The 27,314-nt window shown below is 40.7% G+C and overlaps 1 protein-coding gene across 3 annotated transcripts in view; it reads left to right on the top strand.

The window, feature by feature from the left end:
* arhgap32b (Rho GTPase activating protein 32b) overlaps positions 1 to 27,314 on the top strand; it is a 107,790-nt gene that overhangs the window by 23,037 nt on the left and 57,439 nt on the right. For all 3 annotated transcript variants that reach the window (XM_042430984.1, XM_042430985.1, XM_042430983.1), the window contains exons 2-5: positions 7,929 to 8,049; positions 21,178 to 21,283; positions 24,563 to 24,657; positions 24,949 to 25,033. In XM_042430984.1, coding sequence (XP_042286918.1) covers positions 7,955 to 8,049; positions 21,178 to 21,283; positions 24,563 to 24,657; positions 24,949 to 25,033 — 381 coding nt within the window. In that variant the 5' untranslated portion in view covers positions 7,929 to 7,954. The remainder of the gene's footprint in view (positions 1 to 7,928; positions 8,050 to 21,177; positions 21,284 to 24,562; positions 24,658 to 24,948; positions 25,034 to 27,314) is intronic.

Raw genomic sequence — 27,314 nt, 5'->3', positions numbered from 1 at the left:
ATGCTGCCAACTTTCTATGAAATTCTACCTTTTAAAATGGTTGTATGATAAGTCTACTAACTGTAGCAAACAACATTTCTCCACATTCTGTAGCTTGTATATTGTCGCTCACTGTAGCAGAAGGGTTCAAGGTTGCTGCAAATGTTGAAGAGGCTACAGAGCACAGGATTTGACACAATTAGAGGGATAATGAGCGTTGCTCTAGTCTCATTAAAAAAAAAACAGCGGGTCAGTGTAAATGTCAAGGTCTGAAAGAGGCGTGGTAAAATGAACAGAGTCAGAATAACCACCAAGGATGTTTCCACGCTGCTTAAATAAAATTCAATCCAAAAATGTGTTTCTCCAAGTGATTTAAAAGAAAACATGGAGGAAGGAGCTTGACATTACTCATCCAACATGTAGCTTATAGTAGGGGTTATTTTACAACCCTTTCTCTAGTGTGCTGCCAGCTAATACGTAAGATAATGAAATGTAATCGTCAGATGAGTGTGTGGGAGCATGCTCTTTTTAATTAATACAGGAATTGAATTGAGAATTGATTTTGAAGTTCAGCAAGATTCCAAGAATTAAAATCAAATGATAAGATTTGCAGAGATGTGTGTAAGATCTATTTTATCTTGTCCAATTCTGCAATATGAACTGAATGCAGACGAGGTAAGTTTTATTCTAAAATAGAACTGTGAATAATAATACAGTAATGCAGTTTTAATGTGACTTATTTTTACTTAATTATGTGTAATTGCCTTTAAAACAAGTATTTGTTCCATCTACCACGGATTATGAATACTCAGTTATTGTAGATGAATAAGTGATGATAAATGTATGTCAGTCTACTTCTAAATAATTCTAGTTATTTTAACACAGGTCTGAATTTTCCTTGTTTTAGCCATCATCATCATCATCATCATCATAATTTTCTCACTGCAATAGTGCCAACCTACCCACAGTTTCTGATTATCTGCTTCAACTTGAATCTATAATGCTGCAATATGTTATTTAAAGTAGCGTTAGCTAGAAGGCTAAGGTACTCTGATTACTGCTGACATCGGTAGGAACTGTTGATGTGGAAAAAGTTCACATCTGCTAGTTCAATATGAGATATTATTTGTGGGCTCTGATATCTGTCATCTGACATCATCAAATTGTCATGGGATCAGAAATGTCAGCGTTCAAGGAATTAGCTGTGAGGATAATCACTAATATACTCAGTCATTCTTAGTAGTTCTTAAAGCCCTTTTTTTTTCACATTGCCAGCTATAACATGGAAGCAGCAGAGGAACTAAGGAAGCGTTATACACAGCAAAGCTTTTCACAGCTGTTTAAAACAACTGCAATGTGTTACTGTGATGAAAAGATGAGCATAATCACTGTTTTTGGAGTTGACAGTGTAATGGAGAGAGGTGGACACATGAAGAAGAAACCCTAAATATAATTTTGACACCGTCACAACCGAATGTCAGTGCCTCTCAGAGCACTGTGAGCCACAGAGGGAGTCTGCATGCTGCTCCGGTTGTCGTTCTTTCAGGTGGTAAATTAAGTTTGTAATGGAGAAGCACCGAGGTGATTTGAAGCCCTCTTGATATTTCATCAGGACACGCTTTTACAAATTGCTTCTCTGCTGTCCGTATTAGAAACCATGAAACGTCTACATACTGCTGACATTCAGCCAGGCAGCCACACACACTGGAGAGCAACTCCAAGGAAAGTTGAACGCTGTTGTTGGTGCTCCACCAACTGTCCCACAAGTGCCCAGGTGACGTCATCAGCTACTTTGCATATCAATAGCTTTTAGGTTTGAATAGTCGGTGCTTTCAAATGAGGGAGAGGGGTTACACTGGAGGGGCTGTGGTCATCAGACTTTCTTTGCACGTTTGAGCTTAACATTTAACAACAGGAGACTGATTTCAACAGGAACACTAACACATTGTGGTGTAGGATCTGACATCACCTCTGCAGTGCACCTTTGATAATAATTGAAAAAAGTGAGTTGCTTCAAACAGAGAACCCTTTATATAATGTTTGCCCACAAACCAGACCTGCTGAGCTCCTGTGTAGTGTTTTTGTTACTCCAGCTGTTTGACTCATTGAAAGTTCATTGTCATACGTACGTATAGAAATGCTCTTCTTTATGATTTATCTCCAACCAACTTCCCAACAAAAAGAAATCAAAGTATCTAAATCTGTTTTAAGATCAACTTTTTTTTTTAGTATTTGTCATGTTGAACTGTCAACACTCACTAAGGTGGTCTACCACTACTATTATTGTGAATCACTTGCAGGAGGTGTTCATTTACTATCTGTAGCTTTACGCAACATTAGCTTACTGCAGCAAAAGAATAGAAAACAATCAGGCTCTCACTGCTACAATGTCGTACAAGTAATTGGATGACTGCTGGAATATAGTGATGAATAAGGCAGTATTAAACACTGAAAATTCAGGTCACGCAGGCCGTCACAACTGACTGACTGTAGCGGATGAACTGCTTTGTCTTTGACAAACAAGTAGCACAAATTGCCTAATAGCTGCACGGTTAAGACAACAACTTATTGGTCGGTTGTTTTTCTGCTCTTGCTTCTGAGTAGTTCATCTGAACGGACATAAATGTAGCAGGAAAGTCCCCAAATGATCAAAAGTGATGGTGAAGTTCAACAGTAAAGCACAGCACATTGCAGTTAAAAGAGTCAATTAGTCTGATGAATTGTAAATCATATCTTTGATCATTTTCACTAATAGTGATCATTTGTCCAGTGCCAATAGAAGACCGAACACAGCGAATACCTACGTTTTAGACTCATGGTAATGACGGCAGGAATTAAGAAAGGTCACAAACCCTGGTCACACACCATCTGTTGTTTGGGTCTAGTGACATGCCTCCATCTCAAATTGTTTTTGCTTCAGTCATTAGGGAATTAAACCAAAGATGCCGGAATGACGACTACTCCCCTCTAATACTGAAATGAAAAACATCCCTCGCAGACATTAGGCCTTAGCATGCGTGTCAGTATCCTCTCTTTAAATCTTAGCTGCTGTGTCTTAAACTGGAAGAGGTCATGTAAGTGAACTTTTCCTTCCCAGTATTGATTTCACATAGAAGGACCTGTGTGCATTTACACGGCTCGCACCAGTACTTCACAGGAAGCACAAGATTTATGCCGCTGGGAGAGAAAGTGCAGCAAAAGCAGTGAGAACTGACATGTTTAGTCTTAATCATTTGACAAAACGTTACGTTAGTCTAGTTTTGTCAGTGAAATCTTGGTCTTGTTCTCGTTGTGCATTCTGAGGCTGCAGCTGTCGCCATCTTTGTTGTGTACAGTTAACATGGTTGTCTTTCTCATCTATTGGGAGGTTAGTGGAAAAGGCATTGATTACTGGTTCATACACACTATGTGACTTTGCTGTGCAGTAATACAATAAGCTCAGTACATCCGGTTGTTATTCCTAAACTCTAGTTGTTTGAACAGAGCTGCTCACTCACTGAAGGTGACACCAGCATACAGGATGGCTCTTGATGAAGTTAACGTTAGCTTACATTTTTTAATAAATGTCAACATGCCTGCTTGTGTTCATGGTTTGTTGACGCCTGCTTCTCGACTGTTTTCCAGTGGGATTGTTGCTTTTCTCCTTCTAAGAACTGATAACGTCAGCTTATTACTGATGTTATTGAAATTTCTGATGATGCTTATTAATGCAACAGGTCAAGCAGCAACTTGTGAAGAGTAGACTGTTTCGGGCAGCAGAGGAAGATTTCACAGATGCATGCAGGTGATTGAATTAGATTTTGTATTAGAACAGTAATTATTTTTTTATCCATTCATTAAATTTATATTTTGTTGACAAAAAATGTAATACACTTTCTCATAGTTACTTTTTTATTTGGTTTTAGTCTCGTTTTTGTCTTGAAAAAAAGGTTGTCAATGAATATTTTTCATCATAGTTCTTGTTGATGGAGTTAACACCGCTTGAGTTTGCTAACTGGAGATGCTCATAATGTGTTAGCTGGTTACTTGGCATCATTTCCACTGAAGCACACAAATATTACAGGACACATTGATGTGAAACAGCTACTAAACATGCAATAATCCAACATTCATTTGAAAGAAAACTCTTTGGTCTTCATTAACTCCATAACGGCTGTGTCATTGACCGTGAAGTTGGACAAGTTTAAATCTTCCTGGCTCACACCATGATCTTACATTCTGATTAGAACAACTTTCCTGATGAAAATGAACGATGTTTACTGCGTAGAGACTATTCAGTCTTGATTTTTAATCTCTTCGGTGCCGAGGCTCTGTCCTCTCTCAAGGTCGGCCATCTTACGGGTTTGTGCTGCATCAGGTATTTGTGGGAAGCTCAGCCTGCTTTGGCCTGCCTGCCTGCCTGCCTGGCATACACAAACTCACTTCCTCTTTTGACTAATGCTCACACTTCATTCCCCTCTCCACACAATAACAAAAGAGATGTGTATTTTCACGCCCACAGCATATGCACGCAGGCTCTCCCTCACAAAGACACACTGTTAACGTCAGAAGGCTTGAGCTCATGTCTTTCCTGTGTGACACGGGAGCTATTTACGGGTTATTTAAGAGCAGGAGTTTACAGTAGCCCGGGACATGAGATGAATTTCAACATGTAGCCTGTGTCAGTGTCCACAAGTCACACTGCCTTTATGCTCACGTCACTCTGCTCGCTTGCCCGTAGCGGTCCGTATCACCATGCGCTGCAGCTGTCTGGTCAATACTGCGCCGGTTTAAATAGATGAGATCTCGCACTGAGCACGTTTAGAGCCGCAGAAGTTCTTTCCATCTAGACTCACAAGATGCCTGGATGTTCTAATACCATGGATGATCATAGGTCAAAAACAAGGTGACGCATGAGTTTCTGATTGGTCCATAGAGAAGCTTAATCACTTGTGATTCAGACTGTTGCCTTGTTATTTTTAGAACAAAGATCCGTGAATCACTTCGCGTGAAAAACTTTAAGATGTCAAATGAATTTCAGCATTTAGAGGAATTCCTGGTACAGTAGAAGAACAATTATTTTACAATAGATTCATTGTATTTGCTGCATCTGTCATTAAACGTCTCATATCTACATCTAGTCAATTCAGTTTAATTTTATTTGTATAGCCCAATATCACAAATCACAATTTTTCCTCATGAGGCCTTACAGTCCGTACAGCAATAGAGCAATAGAGCATCCTCCTGTAGTATTCTAGATAGTATGTGTGATGCTTTCTTGGCTAAATTGCAGACCACAGAGAGCCCAGGGGATTATGTATGCCCAGCAAGTCTCCCTCAGATGTAGAAGCAGCTGCTTCACTGTGGCCTGTGAGGATCCTCTCCTCCCACGCTTCCTCCTCCTGTGCCCCCCCCCCCCCCCTTCCCACCTTCCCTCCACATCTCTCTCCTCTCGGCGTCATCCTCCCGGGATTACAGCGCATAGTCATTGACTGCCACGGAAAAACGGGATGTACGGGCTCCGCTCTCCTCCCCTTATTTTATTGGGTCATTCCTGCTGTTGTTCCTCTTCCTGTCGTCTATTTTCGTCGGCTGAAAACGTCACAATTTCATCGGGAGGTTGTCATGTGGTGGGTGGTGTTATCACAGTAATACCTGAGAGGACGTTCTGTGCTGTGATTATGATCCTGTCTGTTAGGAGAGGAGCGCTGTTGATGATTTTTGAGTAACCTTACCCCTTAATCACAGTAAATGTGATTTTTAAACAGCGGCTAGCAACACATGTTCAGTGTGGACAGCAGAGAGCTGATTAACCCCCCCCCCCCCTCCCAACAAAGCATTTTAAAAGTGTCACTTTGGGCTTGAGGAAGTTTTCACTATTTTTTGACACTTGACAGACTAAAAGATGAATCAAATAATCAAGAAAAGACTCTGCAGTTTAATGAGAATAATCATCAGCTGCAGCCCTTCTGCACTTCAGTGATACATGCTGATACAAATGCAGACCAATCTTGAGCAATGTTTTTTGTCTTCATGATAAACTAAGTACATATAATTAGATCTGTGGGAATAATGGCGTACAAGGAAAACACACAAACCTGTAATCATGGTTTTATATTGTCAGTTAGTGCAGACGCACTATTGGTGGAGGTAATGGTGTAACGTGATAATAATGGAGATGTATTTTCAGTAATGTTGTATTTCATTACCTGCTGCCATTCTTACCCAAACAGTAGCTTGAATGTTCACATGATGTGTTGATCTTTGACCTGAGCACGTTTTGCTCTTCAGAGGATGAAAAATAGTTCTGGAAAGGTTCAACAAATTCACAGCACGGAAATGATAAGTGCGACTCTTGAAAGGTTAAGATAATGAAGACATCTAGTTGTCTGAGACACAGATCACTCTTTAACTGTTAGCTTGTCTTTTTCTTCTATCAAAGTGTGTTCTCAATACGTTCTTGGAAACTGACTTTTGGGGGCATAGCGTTGTGATTTTATTGGTGCTCACATCATATCTGACCTACATGGTTTGTTTGTGGGTGGGAAAAAAAAATGAACATGCTTTTAAAGCGGGACCAGTATATCAGTCAGCTGATATTATTGGCTGACATTGGCCTATCACAGACATATATGTTGTCTGATATGTGCTGATATTCTTTTCATTTTTTAAGTTCTATAGGCAGCATTTTATGTATATTTGATCCTTTTTCTTAATTCAAGTTTAAAATATACGTAGAATTGTTTTTCTTGTTTTGTTTTTTTATTTGTAGTTATTTATAATTATTAAATTCAACTGTTTCGGTGCACTGATGTCATTTTATACAATAAAGTTTATAGTTAAACTGTAAAAAGTCATCCCTACGTTACATATCTTTGTCACAAGTGTTTGATAATCACATTTGAGGGATCATTGCAAAAACTGTGTGTTTATGTATATATTCTGTAGAAATAAGATTATCGGCCGATATATCAGTTGGAATTTTTTTACTCCCTAATATTGGTATCAGTATCGGTCGGGCCCTACTTGCTCTCCAAGCCTTTGTAGTGCTGGGACAAGGTTCACTGGCTTACTGCTATAGTATAACTAGAATTTGCTGATGAAAAGCTATTCCGGGAACATACTGTAGTGCTTCTTGGTTGTCAGAGTGTTCTCAAGGCTGTTGTTGTGTTTGCAGAAATCTTACTAAGTTTTATATTGCACAACAAACTTGTGTTCATAAGATTGCATTCCAGATACTGGTGTGGTTCTTGCCTGGGGAATAATCGTGATTGGACAGTTCATTATACTTGAAAGTGAAATTGTGTTTCTTGTTGTGTGAAAGCTGTCAGTGAATGTCTGCACACAACAGTATTATTTATATATATTTATACATGCATACATACATATTTTTAAAGTAGAAATGGATTGGCTGAAAGATTTAGATTTGACCACTGAGGTTCAGAGTTGAAGATAGACCTCAGTCACCGCAGGATACCAGAGCTGCCAATGTTGGTGTTTGACTGTTGATTCACACTGGAATGTGTGTGACAGAAAGTCCATGTGTTAACACTGAAGTGAAATCATGCTTTGCAAAGCTCCATAAGCATGACTTATTTGATCTACAGACTCCACGCACAATTAATGATTTTTTTTTCTCTCTCTCACCCCACCCCTTCCCCTTACCCTGTTCTCTCATCCTGCTCCCATGCCAATCTTCCTGCTCACTTTCCTTTTTTTTCTCCCTTTTTTGCCACATGTCTTTTTCACAGTCTTGTCTCCTCTCATTATTCTGCACATTCCTCTCTCCCTCTGCTTTTCCCCCCGTCATCCTCCCTCTTGCTTCTACATGTGATTTCTTTTATCTCATTCTTCCTTCTCCCTCCTGATCTACCTCTTCACATCCTCCCCCTCCCCTCCCTCCCTCCCACCCTCTCTCTCTCTCTCTCCCTCTCCCTCCCTCCCTCCCTCCCTCTCCGCTTCTCTGGCAGGCTGCTCATTGCAGTGAGTCAGTATCATGGAGGCAGGCAGCGGGGCTGCCGCAGCGGTGGGGAGTGCAGCACTAGGACTGCTGGGAGCCGCAGCTACGTCCAGCCATGACATCTTGGACAGGTAAGAGCACAGGAAAAGGCCAACGCAAACCCCCAGGATCAGACTCCCCCAAACATTTTACATCACAGTGAGGAGGGAAGCAAGAGTGTGTGTGTGTATGTGTGTGTGTGTGTGTAGAGAGGGACCACACCTTAGGTTGTGGTTTTTTGAGCATGCTAGTTTGTTTATAGTCAGAGTAGGGGGCATGGAGTGTGTTAGAGTGTGTGTGTGCGCGTGCGTACTCACACAAAAATCTTATGCTCTCTGTACATGTGTGTCTTCCTCTGTATCATTACACTCACTGTAATGTACTCAAATGCTCAGCCTTTGACAGTTGCAGAATATGGTTTGTGCTTGTAGCCGTGCCAGGTTGTATGAGTGTGCATGTGTGTGCGCGTGCATGTGCTGGAGTGTGTGTTGATGATAGAAGGGGGGTGTTACTTGGCTGCTTCTATGCCTCAAGGAGAAATGACAGCAGGGTATGCGCATGTAGGGGAGGAGGGGGAGGCAACGCTTGACGTGCCTGAGTGCTATAGCTGTGCTGATAGGGTGAGTTTGCACAGTCACCATCCCACCCCCTATTTAACCCCCACCCACACCCCGTCAACCCATAGCAACTAGGCGACAACCATCACTAACCATCACCGCTGGAAACCCCTCATTCAGATTTCCTTTATTGATGGTAGCCAGTCAACTCCCAGCTCCAACCACCACTGCCGAGCGTATCGGCTTTCAGCGAGTTACGTCATCGCTACAGCTGTACACCCACACCCACATGCCCGTGCACTGTCATCATACACACACCCTCAAGCATGTACATTCACAAAAACACATATGGACATCGCTGTCACTGATAAACGTACACACATTAATCTTTGTTGTTAGGGGTTTCTCTGCATGTTTCCCCCGTGCATGGCGAGCTCTCTCACCACCTAGCAGGCACTGTTGGGATATCACTTATCTCCTCTATGTTACACTCTTTGCCAATGAGGTATAACTAATCTCCTACACGTCCTGGGGATCTCCTTTTGACACATAATGTACAATCAGAGATGGAAATGAAGGCTGTTGCAGTGACTCATTGACTCACTTACTATTTCTGTTAGTCACCACGCTGATTCTCACTGGTGAAGATACATTTTCACCAGGCCTCTTCCCATGTCATCCAACCAGGTAGCCAATGGTTTCTCTCCTTACATTATTGCTTAGGAGCATGATGCAGGTTTATTCTCACTGCTGGATTAGTGTGTGTGTGTGTGTGTGTGTGTGTGTGTGTATACACTACATCTGTCCGTTTTTTGCAAATGTGTACCGCTGTCTCTATATTATCTTTTTTTTGGGAAGGGTGGCTTACAGTTAAGGCTGCTCAGCCCCTCCACTTGCCCCTTGCACAACGCCCCTCCAGTCCCGAACTGGGTCTAAATCCTGCACCGGGGTTACCATGGCAGCAGCAGCTTAGCATACATTAGACAGTGGTCCAACATTACTACTGAGAGTGAGTGAGTGAAAAGAAGAGAAACGAGAAAATAAGAAAGACAGGGTGAAGAGATAGATGAAGAGAAGAGGAACCAAGTGGAAAAAGGAAACAAGGTCTTTCTCTTTTCAATGAAAGCATCGTATGATCATTGTTACATACTGTATACATATTAGGATGCGTGTGCTCAGTCTGCTTATTGCAGCAGATTATTTGTTTTATCAGAGACAACAGGGAGGGGCGCTTGGCTGGGGTTAGCGCATTATAAAAGTTGTCCGGTGAATCCTGGTGGACGGGTGGATCAGAGGATCAGCGGCCAGGACTGAGGAGGGTGGATGGGGACACACAGTCCCCGCAGGAGGTGACATAGAGAAAGAGAGTGAAAAAGCTGTAAAATTGTATGCCGTTTGTGATTCCCTAATTCAGTTAGATAGGTGAGCAGACAGCAGAGCAGTGCCCTGTAGAAGGAGGACCATGGCAGCAACTGAGCTCTCATGAATCTGTGACTAAATAGATCATGCAGCTGCTTTAAGGTACGTGCAGGCTGCCTGGAATGTAGCGTTCCATTTACTGGTACAAGCACTTAAGGTTAGTCATTTGTTGTTCTGGTATCTTCCAATTTACTGTATGCTAAGGAACACAATCTGGGGGCATGGAGTTTAAGGGAGGGTCTATTGAAGGATGCTATTGGCTGCATTATGGGAAATGTAGGATTGACCTATACTTGGGTCTTAAAATCAGTTTATCTCTGCCTTTGCTAATTTGATTTTGACCATTCTTCTTTTTAATCTGTGTCTCATGAGTCCCTCAACTTTATGGAAGTGTATTACTAAATCACTTACCAAAGACATGTACAGTTGTGGTCAAAAGTTTACATACTCTTGTAGAGAACATGTTTGTCATGGCAGTCTTGAGTTTCCAATGATTTCTACAACTCTTATTTTTTGTGATGGGATGATTGGAACACATACATCTTTGTCACAAAAAAACATTCATGCATTTTGGTTCCTTTATAGATTTATTATAGGTCTTCTGGAAATATGACAAAATCTGCTTTGTCCAAAATATACATAAATCAACTTGAATGATCAATTTTGGTGATGTAGAAGTTTGTGTCAATAAAATTTGATTTGTGGCATGGCCTTTTAACTTCTTTTGAGTGATTATGATTGACTACAACTGGCGACTTCTCTGAGTCCATTTAAATAGGGCTTGTTTGATACACTCATTAGACTCAGCCACAAATGCTACAATGGGAAATTCTAAGGAGCTCAGCATGGATCTGAAAAAGCGGATTATTGACTTGAACAAGTCAGGAAAGTCACTCGGAGCCATTTCAAAGCAGCTACAGGTCCCAAGATCAATTGTGCAAACAATTGTAAGTATAAAGTGCATGGCACAGTTGTGTCACTGCCACAATCAGGAAGAAAACGCAAGCTATCACCTGCTGCAGAGAGAAAACTGGTCAGTATGGTTAAGAGTCAACAAAGAACCACCAAAAAGCAGATCTGCAATGAATTAGAAGCTGGTGGAACACCGGTGTCAGTGTTCACAGTCAAACGTTTTTTTACATCGCCATAGGCTGAGAGGCTGCAGTGCAAGATGGAAGGCCTTGCTCCTGAAGTGGCACCTTAATGCTTGACTGACGTTTACTGCTGATCACATGGACAAAGAAAAGGCCTTCTAGAAGAAAGTGTCGGATGTGGTCAGATGAAACAAAAATTGAGCTATTTGGCCACAATGTCTGAAGGAGAGAAGGTGGGGCCATTAACACCAAGAACACCATACCTACTGTCAAGCATGGCGGCGGTGGTATGAGGCTGTATTCAAACCAAATCAGGCGTGCGGCGAAAATGCCAGTCCTCCCATTCATTTGAATGGGGGTAGTGCGTTTTGGGTGTGGAAATTTTGGTTGCAGCAGCGCCTCACTAGCCTGTGGCCAGAAAGTTGAGCCAGAGTCAACTTCTGGAGAAATGCAACATGAGAGATCAGACTGATCAGAGTTGCAAAACCCTGCCATGAGGGAGTACAAAGATGTTACTAGGAAGAAGGGAGGACATTTCTCTTTGTTTGATAACATGAAAAGTAAAGTTAGACTTTGCTGTCGGCTTCTCTGACTCATTTCTAAAAAAGAGAAGGGAAAAAGAGAGAGAACTGAGAGCACCAGCGAGAAAGAGAGAGAGCGAGCAGATGTGGTCGAGCGAACTGGGGTGTGAATGAAGAGAGGGAGCGCTGGTAACGTGAAAGCCGGTGAAGCAGATCAATAAAACGTTATTTTCTGATTGTTTCACAGCGATTTACGTTCTAGAGCACAAATAAACACGCCCACACCCCCACACACCTCCGCTCAACTCTGTGGCGGTGTGCTGCCCTGCCTGATTCGGTCTGAATGTGGCCTTATGCTCTGAGGCTGTTTTGCTGCCAGTGGAACTGGTGCTTTACAGAAAGTAAATGGAAAAATGAAGAAGGAGGATTACCTCCAAATTCTTCAGGAAAACCTAAAATAATCAGCTAGAGGGTTGAGTCTTGGACGCAGTTGGGTGTTACAACAGGTCAGTGACCCCAAACACACATCAAAAGTGAAATGAATGGCTAAATCAGGCTAGGGTGAAGGTTTTAGAATGGCCTTCCCAAAGTCCTGACTTAAACCCCATCAAGAACATGTGGACTGTGCTGAAGAAACAAGTCTGTGTCAGAAATCCAACGAATTTAGTTGGAATTGCACCAATTTTGTCAAGAGAAGTGGTCAAAGATTCAACCAGAAGCTTGCCAGAAGCTTGTGGATGGCTGCCAACAGTGTCTAATTGAGGTGAAAATATTAGCATTGCTGTATGTATATTTTTGACCCAGCAGATTGGGTCACATTTTCAGAAGACTCATAATAAATTCATAGAAGAACCAAAAATCATGAATGTTTTTTGTGCAAAGAAGTATGTGCTCATTGCATCACAGAAAAATAAGAGTTGTAGAAATGATTGGAAACTCAAGACTGTCATGACATACATGTTCTCTACAAGTGTATGTAAACTTTTGAATTAACTGTATGTTAGGGTGAATACTGCTGTCAGTGCCCCTGACAAAGGCGCTGGCAAAAGAACTGGAGTTGGTCCCCGGGCGCTGCACTGCGGCTGCCCACTGCTCCTATTGTGTGTGTGTGTGTGTGTATAGGATGGGTCAAATGCAGAGGATCAGCTTCCCTATGAGGATCAATAAAGTACTTCTTCTTCTTCTGGAGAGCCCTTTTAAGCAGAATCTCTGGGTTGATAAGAGTTGACACTAAGGTCTACAGAGAGAGAGAAATGTAATTCAATTTGGGATAATGACATTTGCTGGTGTCTCATTCGACTGTGGAGGTGTATAATCCTTTCTGTAGTACTCCATGGATATTGTAGTTCATTGTCACTTGGTGCTCTACACCTTTTGCTAACACATTGTGGGAAAATTAAAGGTTTCAAAGTCACCGCTTTGAATGTCAAAGCTTTTAAAAGAGGTTAAATACGTAGTGTTTTTTTGTAGCATCACCACTAGTTTTTGTTTCATTTTGTCTTTATTACAGTTACATAAGAATTCATACAGTGTTTTACCCATTCTCAGCAGTCAATAATTTAAATGTGGGACTGGCCTTATCAAAAAGAATGTGTTTTTTTTTTTTTTTTTTTAGACTAAGTCAACACAACAGCCTTGATGTGCAGTCCGAGCAGCAGCTCATTAAGTTTGTGAAACTTGGCATTTCTGAAGCAAGCAACAATATTAACTCAACCTTGTAAGACAAATTGGACATAGAGACAACAAGCATGCAAAACATTTTAAAATAGAACTTATAATGAGAGTATGTCATCTGTACAGGAAATATTTACATGTATCCTGTCCGTCAGTATTCTCCAGCCACATCACATGCAGTATTCAGTACAGTAAGTTAGGTTGCAAAAATGCAGCTCCTCCACATTTTGCTTTTCTATCTGTCAGTCCTACACAATGCTCCTATTCAATGAACGGTTACTAATACAGCTCTCCAGTAACTCCATGCTTGAGCTCTGCTGAGGGGAAAATCACCATTGTACTGTGCGAACATGGAAATGTTGAGTCGTCTCTGTAAATTTGTATCAACAGCCCAGTAATATTTCTGGAGACATCAAGACATATTTCAGTTGAGCATGGCTGGCTGGCTTAAGTAAAACTGGAACATCACAATATGCCAGATCAGACCGCAAGATTTCCTCTTGTAGGACGATAACAATTCATTAAGTTACTGGTGTAAATATCTGGACGGCAGAGCTTAATAGAAACAAGGCTAGATAGACGATTGACTCTGTTTTGTCTGCGATGCCATATGCGGAACAGATAAACTGCCTCAGTGGGACAAGAGCTAAACTGCTGGCCGACTGGAGCGACTTCCAGCCGGTGGACAAGATCCAGAACATGCATAAGGTCAAAATCCCGTGCATTGCCTACTAATAGCTTCCTCGCTGTTTTTTTCTCTCTCTGTTTATTGCAGCTTGTTGCTTTCCAAGGCTTTTTTTCCATCGCTTTGCAAATGAGCCGTGTGATGTTTGATTATTTACTCAGGACAAGATACAACAATCTCATCACATGTATCCTTAGAAACACTGTAATAAGTTATATCTTATTCACAGAAACTGTCTCAAGTGTTCACTCTTTGGTAGGACTGAACGATTTGAGGAGAATATCTAATTGCCATTTTTCTAACCAGTATTATAAATTCAATTTAAATTGTGGTTACTCTCTGTGAATTAAACCACAGGCCTGTATTTGGGGTATATTTAAAGTTAAATAAAATATAATTGTACCTTACATCACATACACGTTTTTCTACATTAATAAAATCAGACAAAATAATGCACATTACTCAATAATATTCAAATATAATGATTCAAAAAGATTTAGAGGTTATATTTAGTGATAACAACCGCATAGTTGGCCAGTTACAGTAAGCTGGTAAGTAAATAAGTCAGATATGACAGTGTTTGAAATATTGCACTGACAAACCCCAAATGCAATACCAACAGCAGCGCACAGAATTAATGTTAATTAGCTACAGTAAATTTAGCAATGACAGTTGTCATTATAGCTAGTCCGTGTCTGCGTGTCCCGCCTCAGACTTTTGGACCTCACTGTAAATCAACTTCACCGCTGTTTCCCGCTGGGAAGTACAGCCTTTCCCTGGCATCGATTGTCTTTAATGACCCCAAAAAACAAGCTTAAATTTCACCCTCAAAAATTCTGCTGTCATAGCTTCAGCCAGAGGCGGTGAGTAGAAACCTGGTCACATTACAGCAGCATCCACCCTAAAATAAGTTTTACTTGTCTTTCTTATGACATTGGATAGCTTGGCCTAGATGTTCGCTAGTGTATCTCCCAAAGCAGGAAAACAAACCTATCATCAGGCAGTGTTTGTTGGAGCTGCTTTTTTAATGATCAAAATGAGAATCACAATTTTTCCATTCAGAATTGAGATCATGGTTATATTCGCAAAATATTTAGAAATAAATTTAGAAAAAAGAACTTGTATACAGCTTGCCTGTAGCTGTATGTAACATGAGCCCCAAAACACTGAGGTCTAGTCCAACTATGAAGGGAGACTTCTTTCACAATGTTTGATTCATTATTAACAAACCATCTTTTTCCAGGCCCCAAACTGCAGTTATTAACAGCCTGCTGCAGTCCGGTGTGCAGCCTCTCAGTGGCTCAGACTGTTCATCATTAAAATCAGGGTCAAGTATGATTCTATAGTTCAGCTCGCTCATGAATCTGTTGTGGCCTCAAAATGATGCATGGTTTGCATTCCTGTCTCGACCTCTCCTTTACGCCTGATATTAGTGTCAAGTTACAGCATGATAAACAGTTATGGGAGGGCATTGATTGTTTAGCAAAGCATTAAACTCTTGTTTTGCAGTGACCACAGCCATATCTTCGGCTGGCAGTAAGTCCTAGTCTTTGTAGTCTTTCCTGGTCTTTTGTGACATTTCAGGTGGTTGTGCTAATTTGTGTTACATTCACAAAGTAACAAAGGTTTTTTTTTAACGGTCGTCACAGTCTTTGAATCCAGCTCCACACAGCCGACTGAACAACTCTTTATGCTACAAGCACTGCATGTTTATCAGAACTGGGGGTAGATAAATGGTTTTGTTCTTCCTCCAGAACTGATTAATTACAAGAACTTTTTATAGGCAGGCTTGCACTTGAAAATTCTGATTCTTTTTCAGACAGCCAATTCAAAGATAGTCATTCAGTACTTTATTCCCTGTGGATAAATTATTGATTACAAAAAACAGTTTGAACTAAACCAAAACAGCAGCTAATTGTTGTAGAGCTGAACATGAGTCTCTACACTCCTCTCAGCCTCTAGTCATTGCTCATTGGATATCTCTTTCATCAGACCAGAGCCATGATATTCTCTGGTGGGTATTATTGGCAGTTCTAAAAGTGGCATGTATCCATGTGTGTTCAGCCCAGTACAGAAAACATGCTATGCTCTTAAGAGTTGCTCTTATAAACATTGATCACAGCCACCCAAACTGGCAGCACTTGTTGCTTTGGTTTGGCTGGGTTTATCTAGTTCTTGCTTCTGAAATGGATCTGGACTGTTTTTTTTATTTTACAGAAAAAAAGCTAGTAATGTGATATATTTCTGTCTTTCACATATGATCATTCTTTTCAGCTGCTATTCAGGGAGTTATATTGGGGTTGTTTCATATGTACAAAGGCCAAAATGTAAAAACAGAACAATTTCTGGTTTTGCATAGTTACCTGCAAGAACTATTTCTTATGAGATATAACATGTGAACTGGTGAGCCATGAGGTGCTGGTAGGCTACTGGCAGCAAAACAGCCCCAGAGCCTGGCTAGCTGTTTCCCCATGCTTCCAGTCTTTATGCTAAGCTAAGCTAAGCTAATCGGCTTCTGACTGTAGCTTTATATTAAGCATACAGACCATAGACTATATATAAAGATGGACATAGCCAGGTGTGATGTCAATCATCATCTCCCACAATGTTGAACTATTCCTTTAAAAATAATAATCTATGAGAAATATCACTGACATCAGTTGTTTTTGTTAATGAAAATTAGCTTGTAATCTGAAACTCAGACAACAGAATCTTGTGAAATGACAACACAATATGATCATACTGTCATGATAGAAGAAGCAGTAATATTGATATAACCTGGCCCTATACTGATTACATAATTAGTCTGACAAATTGACTTAATCCTAAACCCAAAGGTTAGTAGTTACAGTATACAGCAAGTGACAATTTTAGTAGCTTGACATAGTTGAGCTTCATTTGTGTATTTGGCTCTGTTGTGATGAACCTCCACAGCATCACCTGTATGCTTGAGTTTCTAAAAGTGACTCTGCTCCAAAGCATTTTGCAACATAGGTTGTACAATATTGTATGGAGTCTTTAGCGTATATCTAAACCTGTTGGTCCACGTAAGGGAAAAGACCTGCACTAAACTGGCTGCGGCAACGGTGTTGAAATATTAGTGTGAAACCCACATGATTTCTGTTTTAGGTTGAGCATATGTTGAGTCAGGCATTCAGTAGCCAGGCAGGCTGATAGTAGAGAAAATTGTGGCTGAGGAGACATTCATGGCTTTCATTTTCAGAGCCAAATGGAGCTGCTGCTGCCGCCTTTTATGCACAAAAATTGAGAGGGTGTTAGAAATAGTTAAAATTCAAACATTCACACTGTTTAAAATGGAAGGTTTTCTCTCTTGCATCTCTCTGGGTTAGAGAGAGAAACATTTGACTCAGCAGACTAGAAGCTTAGAAAATCTTGAGAGAGAAGTCTTCCTCCTTCCTCAAGTTACTTTCTCCTCTTATCTGGTGTTCTAGAAGGCGAGAGTGCTGCTAAACACAAGGTTAAAGCAAGGTTTTCTGGCTGCGGTGTTATTAAGAGTGTTGGGAGCAGGTGCTGGAAGGAGCAGTTACTTTCTCCTTACATGCCTCCTCACCAAGGAATGCTGGGAATGCTGGGAGTGCACCACACTTGAGAACAGAGAAGGTAAAAACTTGGCAAGTGAAACGCACTGTTGAAGCTTGGCTTTTATCTGCAGTGTCTGAAAGTGTTTCACACTGCGTCAGTAGTGCTCAAGTCGTCCCTGGTGAGTTGTGCTTACAGCAAGTCATTAGGGTCATTGTGGCTGAGAGATGTCAGTCAGTGAGGACAGTTTGGTTGAGGATCAACCGACAAGAATCTACAGTGCTGAGGACGGCCTCTTCCTTACACTACAAGATAAACAACTGATACTGTGGTGTTCTAGTTGTGCCTCACCTCTGTTGCATGCATGGTGGGACATTGTGAGCACATAAAAATGTTATTTGGAAGCACATAGATTATCTTTTGTAGAGAAATCATTATAAAGAATCAAAATCTATTTTTGCATGTGAATATATTATCTTGGTTGTTATTATCCTCATATGTACACATTATAAACCTCTCTGACTGGTTTTACTCATTTACCCTCTTTAAATGTCCTGCTCTTTGTTTTCCCAAACTCTTAGAGCAACTAGGCTGATATATCGGCCAATATTAGCTTATTGCAGACATATTGGTATCGGTCTATATGTTGGCCAATGTGTAACAAGAGCACAGAAATGCCAAACTAGGTTTGAGATCATTTAGAAACAATATCACCATAACATAGTTTGTCCACCAGAGAGCTCTGAAAAATCTCCTGCTTATTATGTATCTAGGCCATAATTCTGTATCAGTCTGTATCAAATTTTTTTTTGTTAATGTTAAAACAAATACTATGAGCTGACATATCATGATAAGATTCTTTTAAACTTCCAAATATTGATACCAGTCTGCTTGCTCTCTCAACATCTCTGCTCTGTGCAGTTTCCTGCATGCTCACTCAACCTGTCAGATCCTCACAATTAGTCATAATTGCAGCCAATTAGTTAATTAGAGTAGACTAATTCTGATTTTTCTTTTTCGTCCCGTCCGATCACTAGGATGCATTAGTTACTAGGGAAGTAAGGAAGCACTGGGAGATTCTGAGATAAACTCTGTTGTCTGTTTCTCTCTTTAGCATTGTCAGGTTAAGCTAACCCATTGTTGCTAACTTTGGAGCTAACCCCCTCCACCTTTCTAGCAGTTTGGAAAACAACAGATGTGACTTTTCTTTGTCATGAGAAGCTGCAGCATTTATTAACTGAAACACTGTAGCCTGTACTGTACATTTACTGCCAGATTGATATGTTAATGCTAACCTTTTCCTCTGCTCCGCTAACATTCACCTATTCCTTAAAAGGAGCTATGCTACCAAGAGTTGCCTAGCCAACGCCACAGAGGTTGACTCACGTTCAGGAACAGCGCTGCACAGAGACGTCTCCAAACGCTATAGATTTCCGAATGAATGGGTGTTTGGCATTATTATTGGCATTAAAAAAATATTTTTTTGGCCTGACAGGGGTTCTCGTTGGCCTGTTGACCTGCCAGGCCTGTACAATTACAGGGGAAACACTGCTGAGAGTGCACAGAGCAGAGATGTTCACAGGTCAAGAGAAACAAGCGCCCAAGAGATTTTTGTTTTCTACAATTATTCAATTATTCTTTTTCTTACTATTCCTATTCTTTGTGTAACTTTAAGCAGAAACAATATGTTTTATGTGCTCAAAATGCCCCATCATAAGCTCAACAGTGAGGATCCTTTGTAAGGTCAAGCAATTAAGAATGGGAAACCAACGCTTAAAGATATTTCTGTTGTGAGTTGCTCATTGCAGAATGGCAGAAGAAGAGAACCACCACCACCAAAGAACCACTTCATGAATCTATAAAATCACCCTGATGTTGAGTCCAAGTGCTAAATATTCATATCATTCCCTAATAAATAAATAAATATAGACAAATGAAACACCTTTTTTTTTAAACTAAATACAGTTGTCCTGCAATAACGACTAGCTTTACCTACACTGAGCACCATGAGTCCTGACTGCAGCCAGTGACATCCACCAATGAGCACAACTACAAACTACAGGGAATGAGGTTTTGATGATGAAAAGGTTTTAAGTAGAGAGACACAATTCAGACTGTCAGAAAAAAAAACCTTGACAGATGTCTCAGTTGGAATATGAATTACTGTTTAGTCCTAGTACATTCTGGTAGTACTTTCTTTGCCCTCGCCTGTTTTCCTCCTGACCTCTTGCTGAGTCATTTCTAATCAAGCTTATGTTAACGACCTTTTTCGCCCCAAAGCTGTGAAGTGTCTGCACCATTTCTAAAGCATTTCAGTGATCTTTTTCACCCTCACACCCTAACAAGGTCCACTGGGAGTCAGGCTGTATCTGTGTGTGTGTGTTCAGTACCTGTTCAGGATTTGGTGAAGTGGGTAAGAAGCAATACAAAAATAGTTCGTCATGGTTCCTGTTTTTCTATACAATTTTTCCATAACGATGTGTTTGCACAGCATGTTATTTTTTAATGGTCCTCTATGGATCAATGTGTTTATTGTTTAAGAATGATTTTTTTTCATTGAGGATTCATTTGGCATTCCTTTTGATTAAAATGTCATTGGTTCAGTATAGATGCCTTTTTGTGATCTTTAATTACATACAACAATAATGGTGTTTCATGTTATGTACATTTTTTACCTCTCCGACCAAGTAAATGTCCTCTTTTGTATAATAAACGGAACTTGAACTTGAACATCGGCATCACAATTAGGATTTTGTTTCATCTTTCTGAGAACTGCTTTTTAAATATTCTCTTCACCGTCTGCATTTTAGAATCTCTGGATATTAAGGCTTACTAAGAATTGTTCTACTGTGGAGAAAGTGTCATAATTGGCAGAATTTGACTGAATGATGATGTAAGTTCAGTGAATATTATTTTAAGGAGGTTTGCAGGGCACAGTGAATTTGTTGTTATTAAACTTTGCTTCCCTGAATCTTGACTCACAGTCCCCGGCCCTTAAGTCCAATTATCTTAATGCAGAGACGTCGTTTCAGCGTTCGCTAGACGCTGTCATCTCGCAGCTGCTACAGATTGTTCCATCCTCCCCAAGACACTCTTTCAGTCTTCTCTCTTATCTATTCCAGTTTATTAGACTCATGAAGATACAGTGTCACTGCTGCATTCAGGATAATGGCTAAAAATCGTCCTTGAGATATTGTCTGTGTGTGTGGCTGAGTGTAGGACGCGTGTACATAGTGTAATGAGAGTGTAATGTAATCCTCCATTGATTGTGTGCCATCACTGTTTCCTGAAGCCCAAGGTGACATCCTCAACTTGCTTGTTTTGTCTGATCAGCAGTCCAGAAAACAAAGATATTTAATTTACAATGATATAAAACACACAGCAGCAACAAATCATCATATTTGCCAAGTTGGAAATAAGGATTTTTTGCTTGAAAAACATGATTTATCGATCATGTCAATTTATCATTGCAGCTTCGTTTCAGAGAGTAAAAGAACATATCCATTCATGATGTGAGAATCAAAAAATTATAAGCAATAAAAATTTGAATTACAAAAAAATATATTAGTTTCCCCTTGTTTTCTGTGTTATGTTTGGTTCTGTATTGGTATTTATAACTTTGAGTTTCAGGTGTTGACTGTCACATAAACTTGAACTTGTATCACATGAAGCTAAATATTCTAATTGAAATGAATTTGTGTGTGTGTGTGTGCGTGTGTGTTGGCTGTAGGGGCCTGAGGCCTGGACGTCACCCAGAGGAGGACGACATTGTGCCCGAACTGGCTCACATTCATCCCAGAGAGAGACCTGACTGGGAGGAGACCATCAGTGCCATGGTGAGACACACACACACACACACACACACGCATTCCTTGTGATGTTTTCTTTTTTGCATAGACACACATTTGCACATGTATGTGACTCACTGCTTTGAATACATCCATCAATGTCCTGCTCTCATCATTCCTGAGCTGTCAGATCCACTGATAACACCACGCTGCACTCAGCAGCTTGTTTGCTACCTGCTGATTTTTTTTATCAGTGTCAGTTTTAAACCCAGCGGATTGATCTGATGTCTTTCTCTCTCCTATCGAAACTGTGTCTCCTCCACTCCTGAAACACTACCACACATTCATGATTAATGCAGATGACTCTTGGCGTCCTGAGGGCACCCTATTCAACTCTTTACATAGATAGTCATCTACCTGCCATCTGTGTCTCTGTCTACACCGTCGTCTGTTTATTTCAGCCCATCCCTCCATGCTAGATTCCATTCACGAGACAGCATCATTCATTATTTCCTTTCCCTCCCGTCTTTGGTTCGGTTCTCGCTTCTTGCATCAACAGCACGTTGAAAATGAGGCCGTCTCCATGGTAACATGCTGAGCCACCCGTGGTCGGCGCGTGGTTGGAGCCCTATCGCAAGCGCTCAGTTCGATCGGGCAACAGAGAGAAAGAGAAACAACAATCTCACCAGGCTAATGAATATTGATCACAGAGGCGGGGCTTTTAATACTGCATGTCTGCTATTCTTTGTTCAATATTTGATACAAGGGGGACTCTGTACTGAAGTGGCATGCATTATGCATGTCTCCGGCGGTTCGAGGAGGTGATGAGAAGTGCTAAGCAACTTAGTGTAAGCTGTCACACCAACGCCCTGTTGCTCTGTGTAGGATAGATGATATGCCACAGGACTGCAGAGCCATGCATAAAAGAACAAAACACTCTCAAATCCCTGCCACATAATAATAAGATGAACAGTCCAATCTTTCTCAATAATTATAGATTTAACATGACACACGGCGGTTACGTCATAGGTTATTGATTTTCATAGAAGCAACTGAGGCAAAAATGTGAAGGCAGTTGCTTGGCTTTCACACTAATTTACAACATTGAACAGTCAGAAAAACAAAACTTGCTTTTGGAATGTGCCTGTTAATGATCATTCACACACACACACACACACACACACACACACACACACACACACACACAAACACAGTATATATGCTCTCTTTCACTGTTAGAAAGTATAAAGAAACTCGTTCAATATTTCATCTAGTTGTGAACCCCTGGCATGTTTTTGGTGAAGTGGCCAAGCAACAATCAAAATGACGTCTGTGTCTAAACAACTGTTGTTCCTCGTCGTCCGGTTGTCGACTGTCTCGGCCGTCCTAAAAAGCAGCGCCTCATCTGCATACCACCTTTACTGTCAGCTTTACCGTCTGGCTGTGGAGTCAAAAAACTGAATGCAGGGAACTTTTTTTTTTTTTTTTTTGCTCTCAGCCAACTTGACTTCATCTCATTTGTACCTCACTTGGCCAGCGGCTCTTCGGTGCAATTTTCTCACAGAGCCTTTCTGCATTATAGATGTTTTCAGTTCCCTTCCTGTAGATGTGTTTTGTATCTCTTAATCTGTTTTCCTTATTCTTCTTTTTCAAGTTCTTTTTGTTTCCTAGGTGGCTTCCAACAACCTGCTGTCAGATTAAGGCCAACATGCAGTCACTGAAATGAAAATTCCACAATGAATACATTCACTGATAAAATCAGCGGACTCCCGAGGCTCTGTGAATGTTTAGTTGACCACAGCTGCATTTTATTTTCACTGTAATTTAAGCTAAATGAAGCAAGTAAGAGGCCTCGCTGAGAAATACTCCAACAACCAGGGCTGATTATTCATGGACCCCTGTGTGAAGTGTGGGTTTGACCACCACTGTAATAAACTGATATATAGCTCTCATCATGATGACCTAACATGAACACTTATTTATTTGAACTTGTGATAACATAAAGCAAGTTTATTTCATGTCAAAGAACTGTTTCTGCAGTGGTTTGAGTTGCTATTCATGCTACTGGAATGTCAGAAATGTCATTGACAGTGTTTTTTTTTTTTTATCAGTCTTGAAGCTTAGACGACTCCATGTGATTAGTGACAGCTTTATGATGTCATGTAGTACACAACTGGAATCTGCAAGGTCACTCCTGACACACTTCTAATGAACTAACAAGATTTGTTCCTTTTATAACACAGTGAAAAAGGCATTTGCCAGTCAATACCAGTAAACACAGAAATATGCTACAACCGAAATTTAATTTTGTTTGAAAACAGTTTCAAACAAAAAGGCCTATCTATGCATTACACACTGCAAATTGAAGTCTATATGTTTAATAACACAACATGCATAATGGGGAGCTTGGAGTAGGGATGCACAGATCACATCCGCTGGATATCAGCCAGGAGTGACGATCCACATCCACATCACCAATCCACCTCGTCAATGTCATTATAAAATTCAGGGTTTCCACTATCAGTTACAGTGATTAGTCGAGGCAGGCTGCCAACTTAGTGCCATTATAATCCCTCGCCTCATGTTACCTTACATAAGACTGATCCCAACGAGTTCCACGCAGCGAGATAGAAAGAGTTTGGAATAAGATTAGATTGGGAATAGTATATTAGGAGAGAAAACAGTAGTGTCAGTGTATCCCTGCTTTGCAAATGCTATGGCTACGCTTTTACTGATGTGCGTCGGATCACGTTTAGAACACGCATCTAGTGTTACAATTTAAAAGAATCCCAATCAAAAACTGTGCCGTGGGTATCTCCCTGTTAACAAAGAACAACAACTAAATATAAATCCAGTGTTATTAGGAGTCATTAACTCCCTGCATGTGTGGTCACTAGTGCACCACAACCTCAGCTAGTCAGGCTTTGAACCGGTTCATCTTAATGAATAGAAAAAGAGCAAAGCAGTCGTAATGGAGATGGAGAGAAGCTGCAAAAACATGAAAAATGGAATCCATTAAGTTACTATTAAGTAAATGATTTTTAATTCCACCAGCAGCTGATGGGTCAGCTCATAAATACGGCTTTCATATAATACAGCAGTAGGATTCAAATCATTTCACCTTCACAGGGTACAAGTCATCCTCCACATCACCAAACACAAAGACCAAGAAGACATTTCATTTTCTCGTCAGCAGTCAGTGATGTTTACAACCAGTGCACTTGAATCTACTTCAAGTTGAAAGGCTTTTTGGCTGTTTGAATGTTGGTGTGAAGCTAACAGTAGCAGAGATGTGTTTGTACGCTGATGTCTGTGTGTCAATTTCAGGCGAGGAGCGCAGAGATCCCCGAGTTGAGGACGGAGCCCCTCATGCGCTCATGCAGCAGCAGCACGGCCAGTATGAAGGTCAAGAATGTCAAGAAGTGAGTAGACACTTTCACAAACACACACACACACCTGCCTCCGCCAGTCCACCTCACCTCTCTCCTTCCCTCTCTTCATCTGTATTTATCATTCTTAACTCGCTGTTTATCGCCTCTGTTTCCTGCTTGAGTTCCTTTCATTCCCTGAGTCTATTTCTGTGTCTTCCTCCTCCCTTTACTCCCTCTGTTTGCACTGCACTCTCCTTCTTACGGTCATACACACACTCAAGGTGCTATCACGAGCAGAGGACGATGTACTAACCAAACTCTCTGTGCGTGTGACGTTTTTAGACTTTGCTTCACCAAGGGCCACTTCCCAAAACTGGCAGAGTGCGCTCACTTCCACTACGAAAACGTGGACTTCGGCACAATTCAGGTAAACAACTTATAGATTTCTCTCTAATTTTTTTTACCACATCATGTCTATTCACATTTATACCAAATGATGATGAATTCAACCTGGGGCTGGAATACTCATCCTCAGAGGAGTGCGTTCTCTTCAAAAGTGCGGTTTTAAAATCACAGGGACATGGATGTCAATCATGGTGTAGACGATGCTTTGAACTTGGCGTCACTTATGTTCTCGCTAGTTATTCCCCAGCGGTTTGGAGTAAGAAACGGGAAAGATGATATTCATAAAGACAGAAGTTTGACTCACATGTCTCTTACAATTGACACCAAGCAGAATTTATGCTGTTTATATCATGAAGATGTTGATGATTCAAATTCGTTTGATATCCTCCATAAAAGCCCCCGTTGGCTACAGCACGACCTGATTCACTCCAGCTTCACACACTTCAGCTCACTCAGGATATTAGTGTAGAATTTATTGTAGTAACTTGTAGGTTTTTACTACCACCGGCCTACCTGCCAATCAAACAAAGAGCTGCTCTGCCTGTCTGACATCAAAATGCATCTCTCAACCTTTTCCCTCACTGACACTCATGGACACTTAGGTGCAATTTTCTCACAGATCTGTTTTGTATCATAGCTTTTCATTTCCTTTTACATAGACATGTTTTGTATCTCTTAATCTTCTTCCTTACCATCAAAATACCTCTCTCAAAACTTTGATAAAAGCAAATTGAATGTCTTAAATATTCTAATCCTCAGTAGAATCGCCACAGCTAAAATGTGTGTCTAGCTCACAGATTTGAAAACAAACTCCGTCAAGGGTTTATTGTATTACAGTCTGTCTGGAGTCTGAGTGTAGATCTAATTAGAGTAGTTTATAGTGGAGTATTTTTGAATCAGTGTAAAATAGAGCAATTAAGGATCCACAGTACTGTTGTTCTTTATCTGCCTTTAACCCAGTGCATGCTGGGAGAGGCACCGACCTCTTTGTGATACTGAACAGGAATACGCAGGTGTAGATAATGAGAGGATGGTGATTTTTGATTGTCAGGACTGTTCATGCTTCTTTAAAACAATATGTTATATATTAATATAGTATATTAATGTTCAAAATGAGGATTTTTCTTGCTGATTTGGCTTCTTGTCATCATACAGACTGTACTTTGCCATTATGTAAAGAAACCAGTAGGGGTCAGCAGTCCACTAAATTTATCACACGTTGGCATCAGGAGGGCAGAACAAGCCGTCTTCCACTTCACCTGCAGTATATTTGTTGATATAACTCAGGTTACACTACAGAACCTGTGTTTATTCATAAAGGAGACTCAGCTAATATTAATTGTCTTTATGCAGTTAATCGATCGGTTCTGCTTTTGTTATCCCAGTCGTGTGTGTGTGTGTGTGAGCATGCGTGTGTGTTGGCTGGTCTCGCCAGCACAGAGCAGCATGACTGTCTCACCCATTGTGGTTTTCAGATAGCTTTCAAGTAGCACTGCCTTTTTGTTTGCTGCTCTATGGTTTTAACATTCATCACGGCTCCCGCTTCTTCTCTTGACTGAAGAGAACCCCGAGCAGTTTGTTTGTCATGGGATTAATTACTCTGTATTTGTTCCCCGTGTCAATCAGTATATTTTCTGTATAATCCTGCCTCAACCAAACATGTTTGCTTGTTTAATGAAGTGGTCACAAACGTATTCTGTTTATTTGGCCCGAACGATTCTGACATGATATAAATACTTAAACATTTTTTAGATGAATGAAAACATCGCTGCTTAATTTAGCATTCGGAGAGCGTTTACTCCAATTAAATGTTGACGTTCATTACTGTGGTTTTTTGACTGTGTCAGCCAAGTTTGCAGTGCTACAAGATGTCATTTTTTTGTGTTTTCTCAACATATTCAGACACTTAATGATGCATACACATATACACATATTCGCTGACGGTTATTGTCTGTATTTGTGCCAAGTGTCATCTGTTATGGCTCTACCAGTTATAGGGAGCTTAGTTTCACCTGGTGAAGTTGAGTTGTTAAAAATCCAGCAGTATTTTTCCACTGAGCTCTGCATTCTACATCAAGCCTTACAGATATTGAAGTGTAGTGTGCTGGACTGAGGCAGGGTTAGGACCTGGGCTCAGGTTGGCATTGAGCCTTCTAGTTGGAACTAAACTGACATATTCTTTCATTTCCATAATAAAAAACCTTGCCAAAGGAGAATTTGAGTCAGGCAAAGTTTTGTTGTGGAAACATTAGGATCTCTTAGTCACAGAGGGCCCGAAGAGGAGTGTGTCTGCATTCAGAGCA

Source organism: Thunnus maccoyii, chromosome 13 (genome assembly GCF_910596095.1).
Source record: "Thunnus maccoyii chromosome 13, fThuMac1.1, whole genome shotgun sequence".
NCBI lineage: Eukaryota > Metazoa > Chordata > Actinopteri > Scombriformes > Scombridae > Thunnus > Thunnus maccoyii.
The sequence above is the reverse complement of the archived record's forward strand: the minus strand, read 5'-3'. Positions and strand labels throughout refer to the sequence as shown.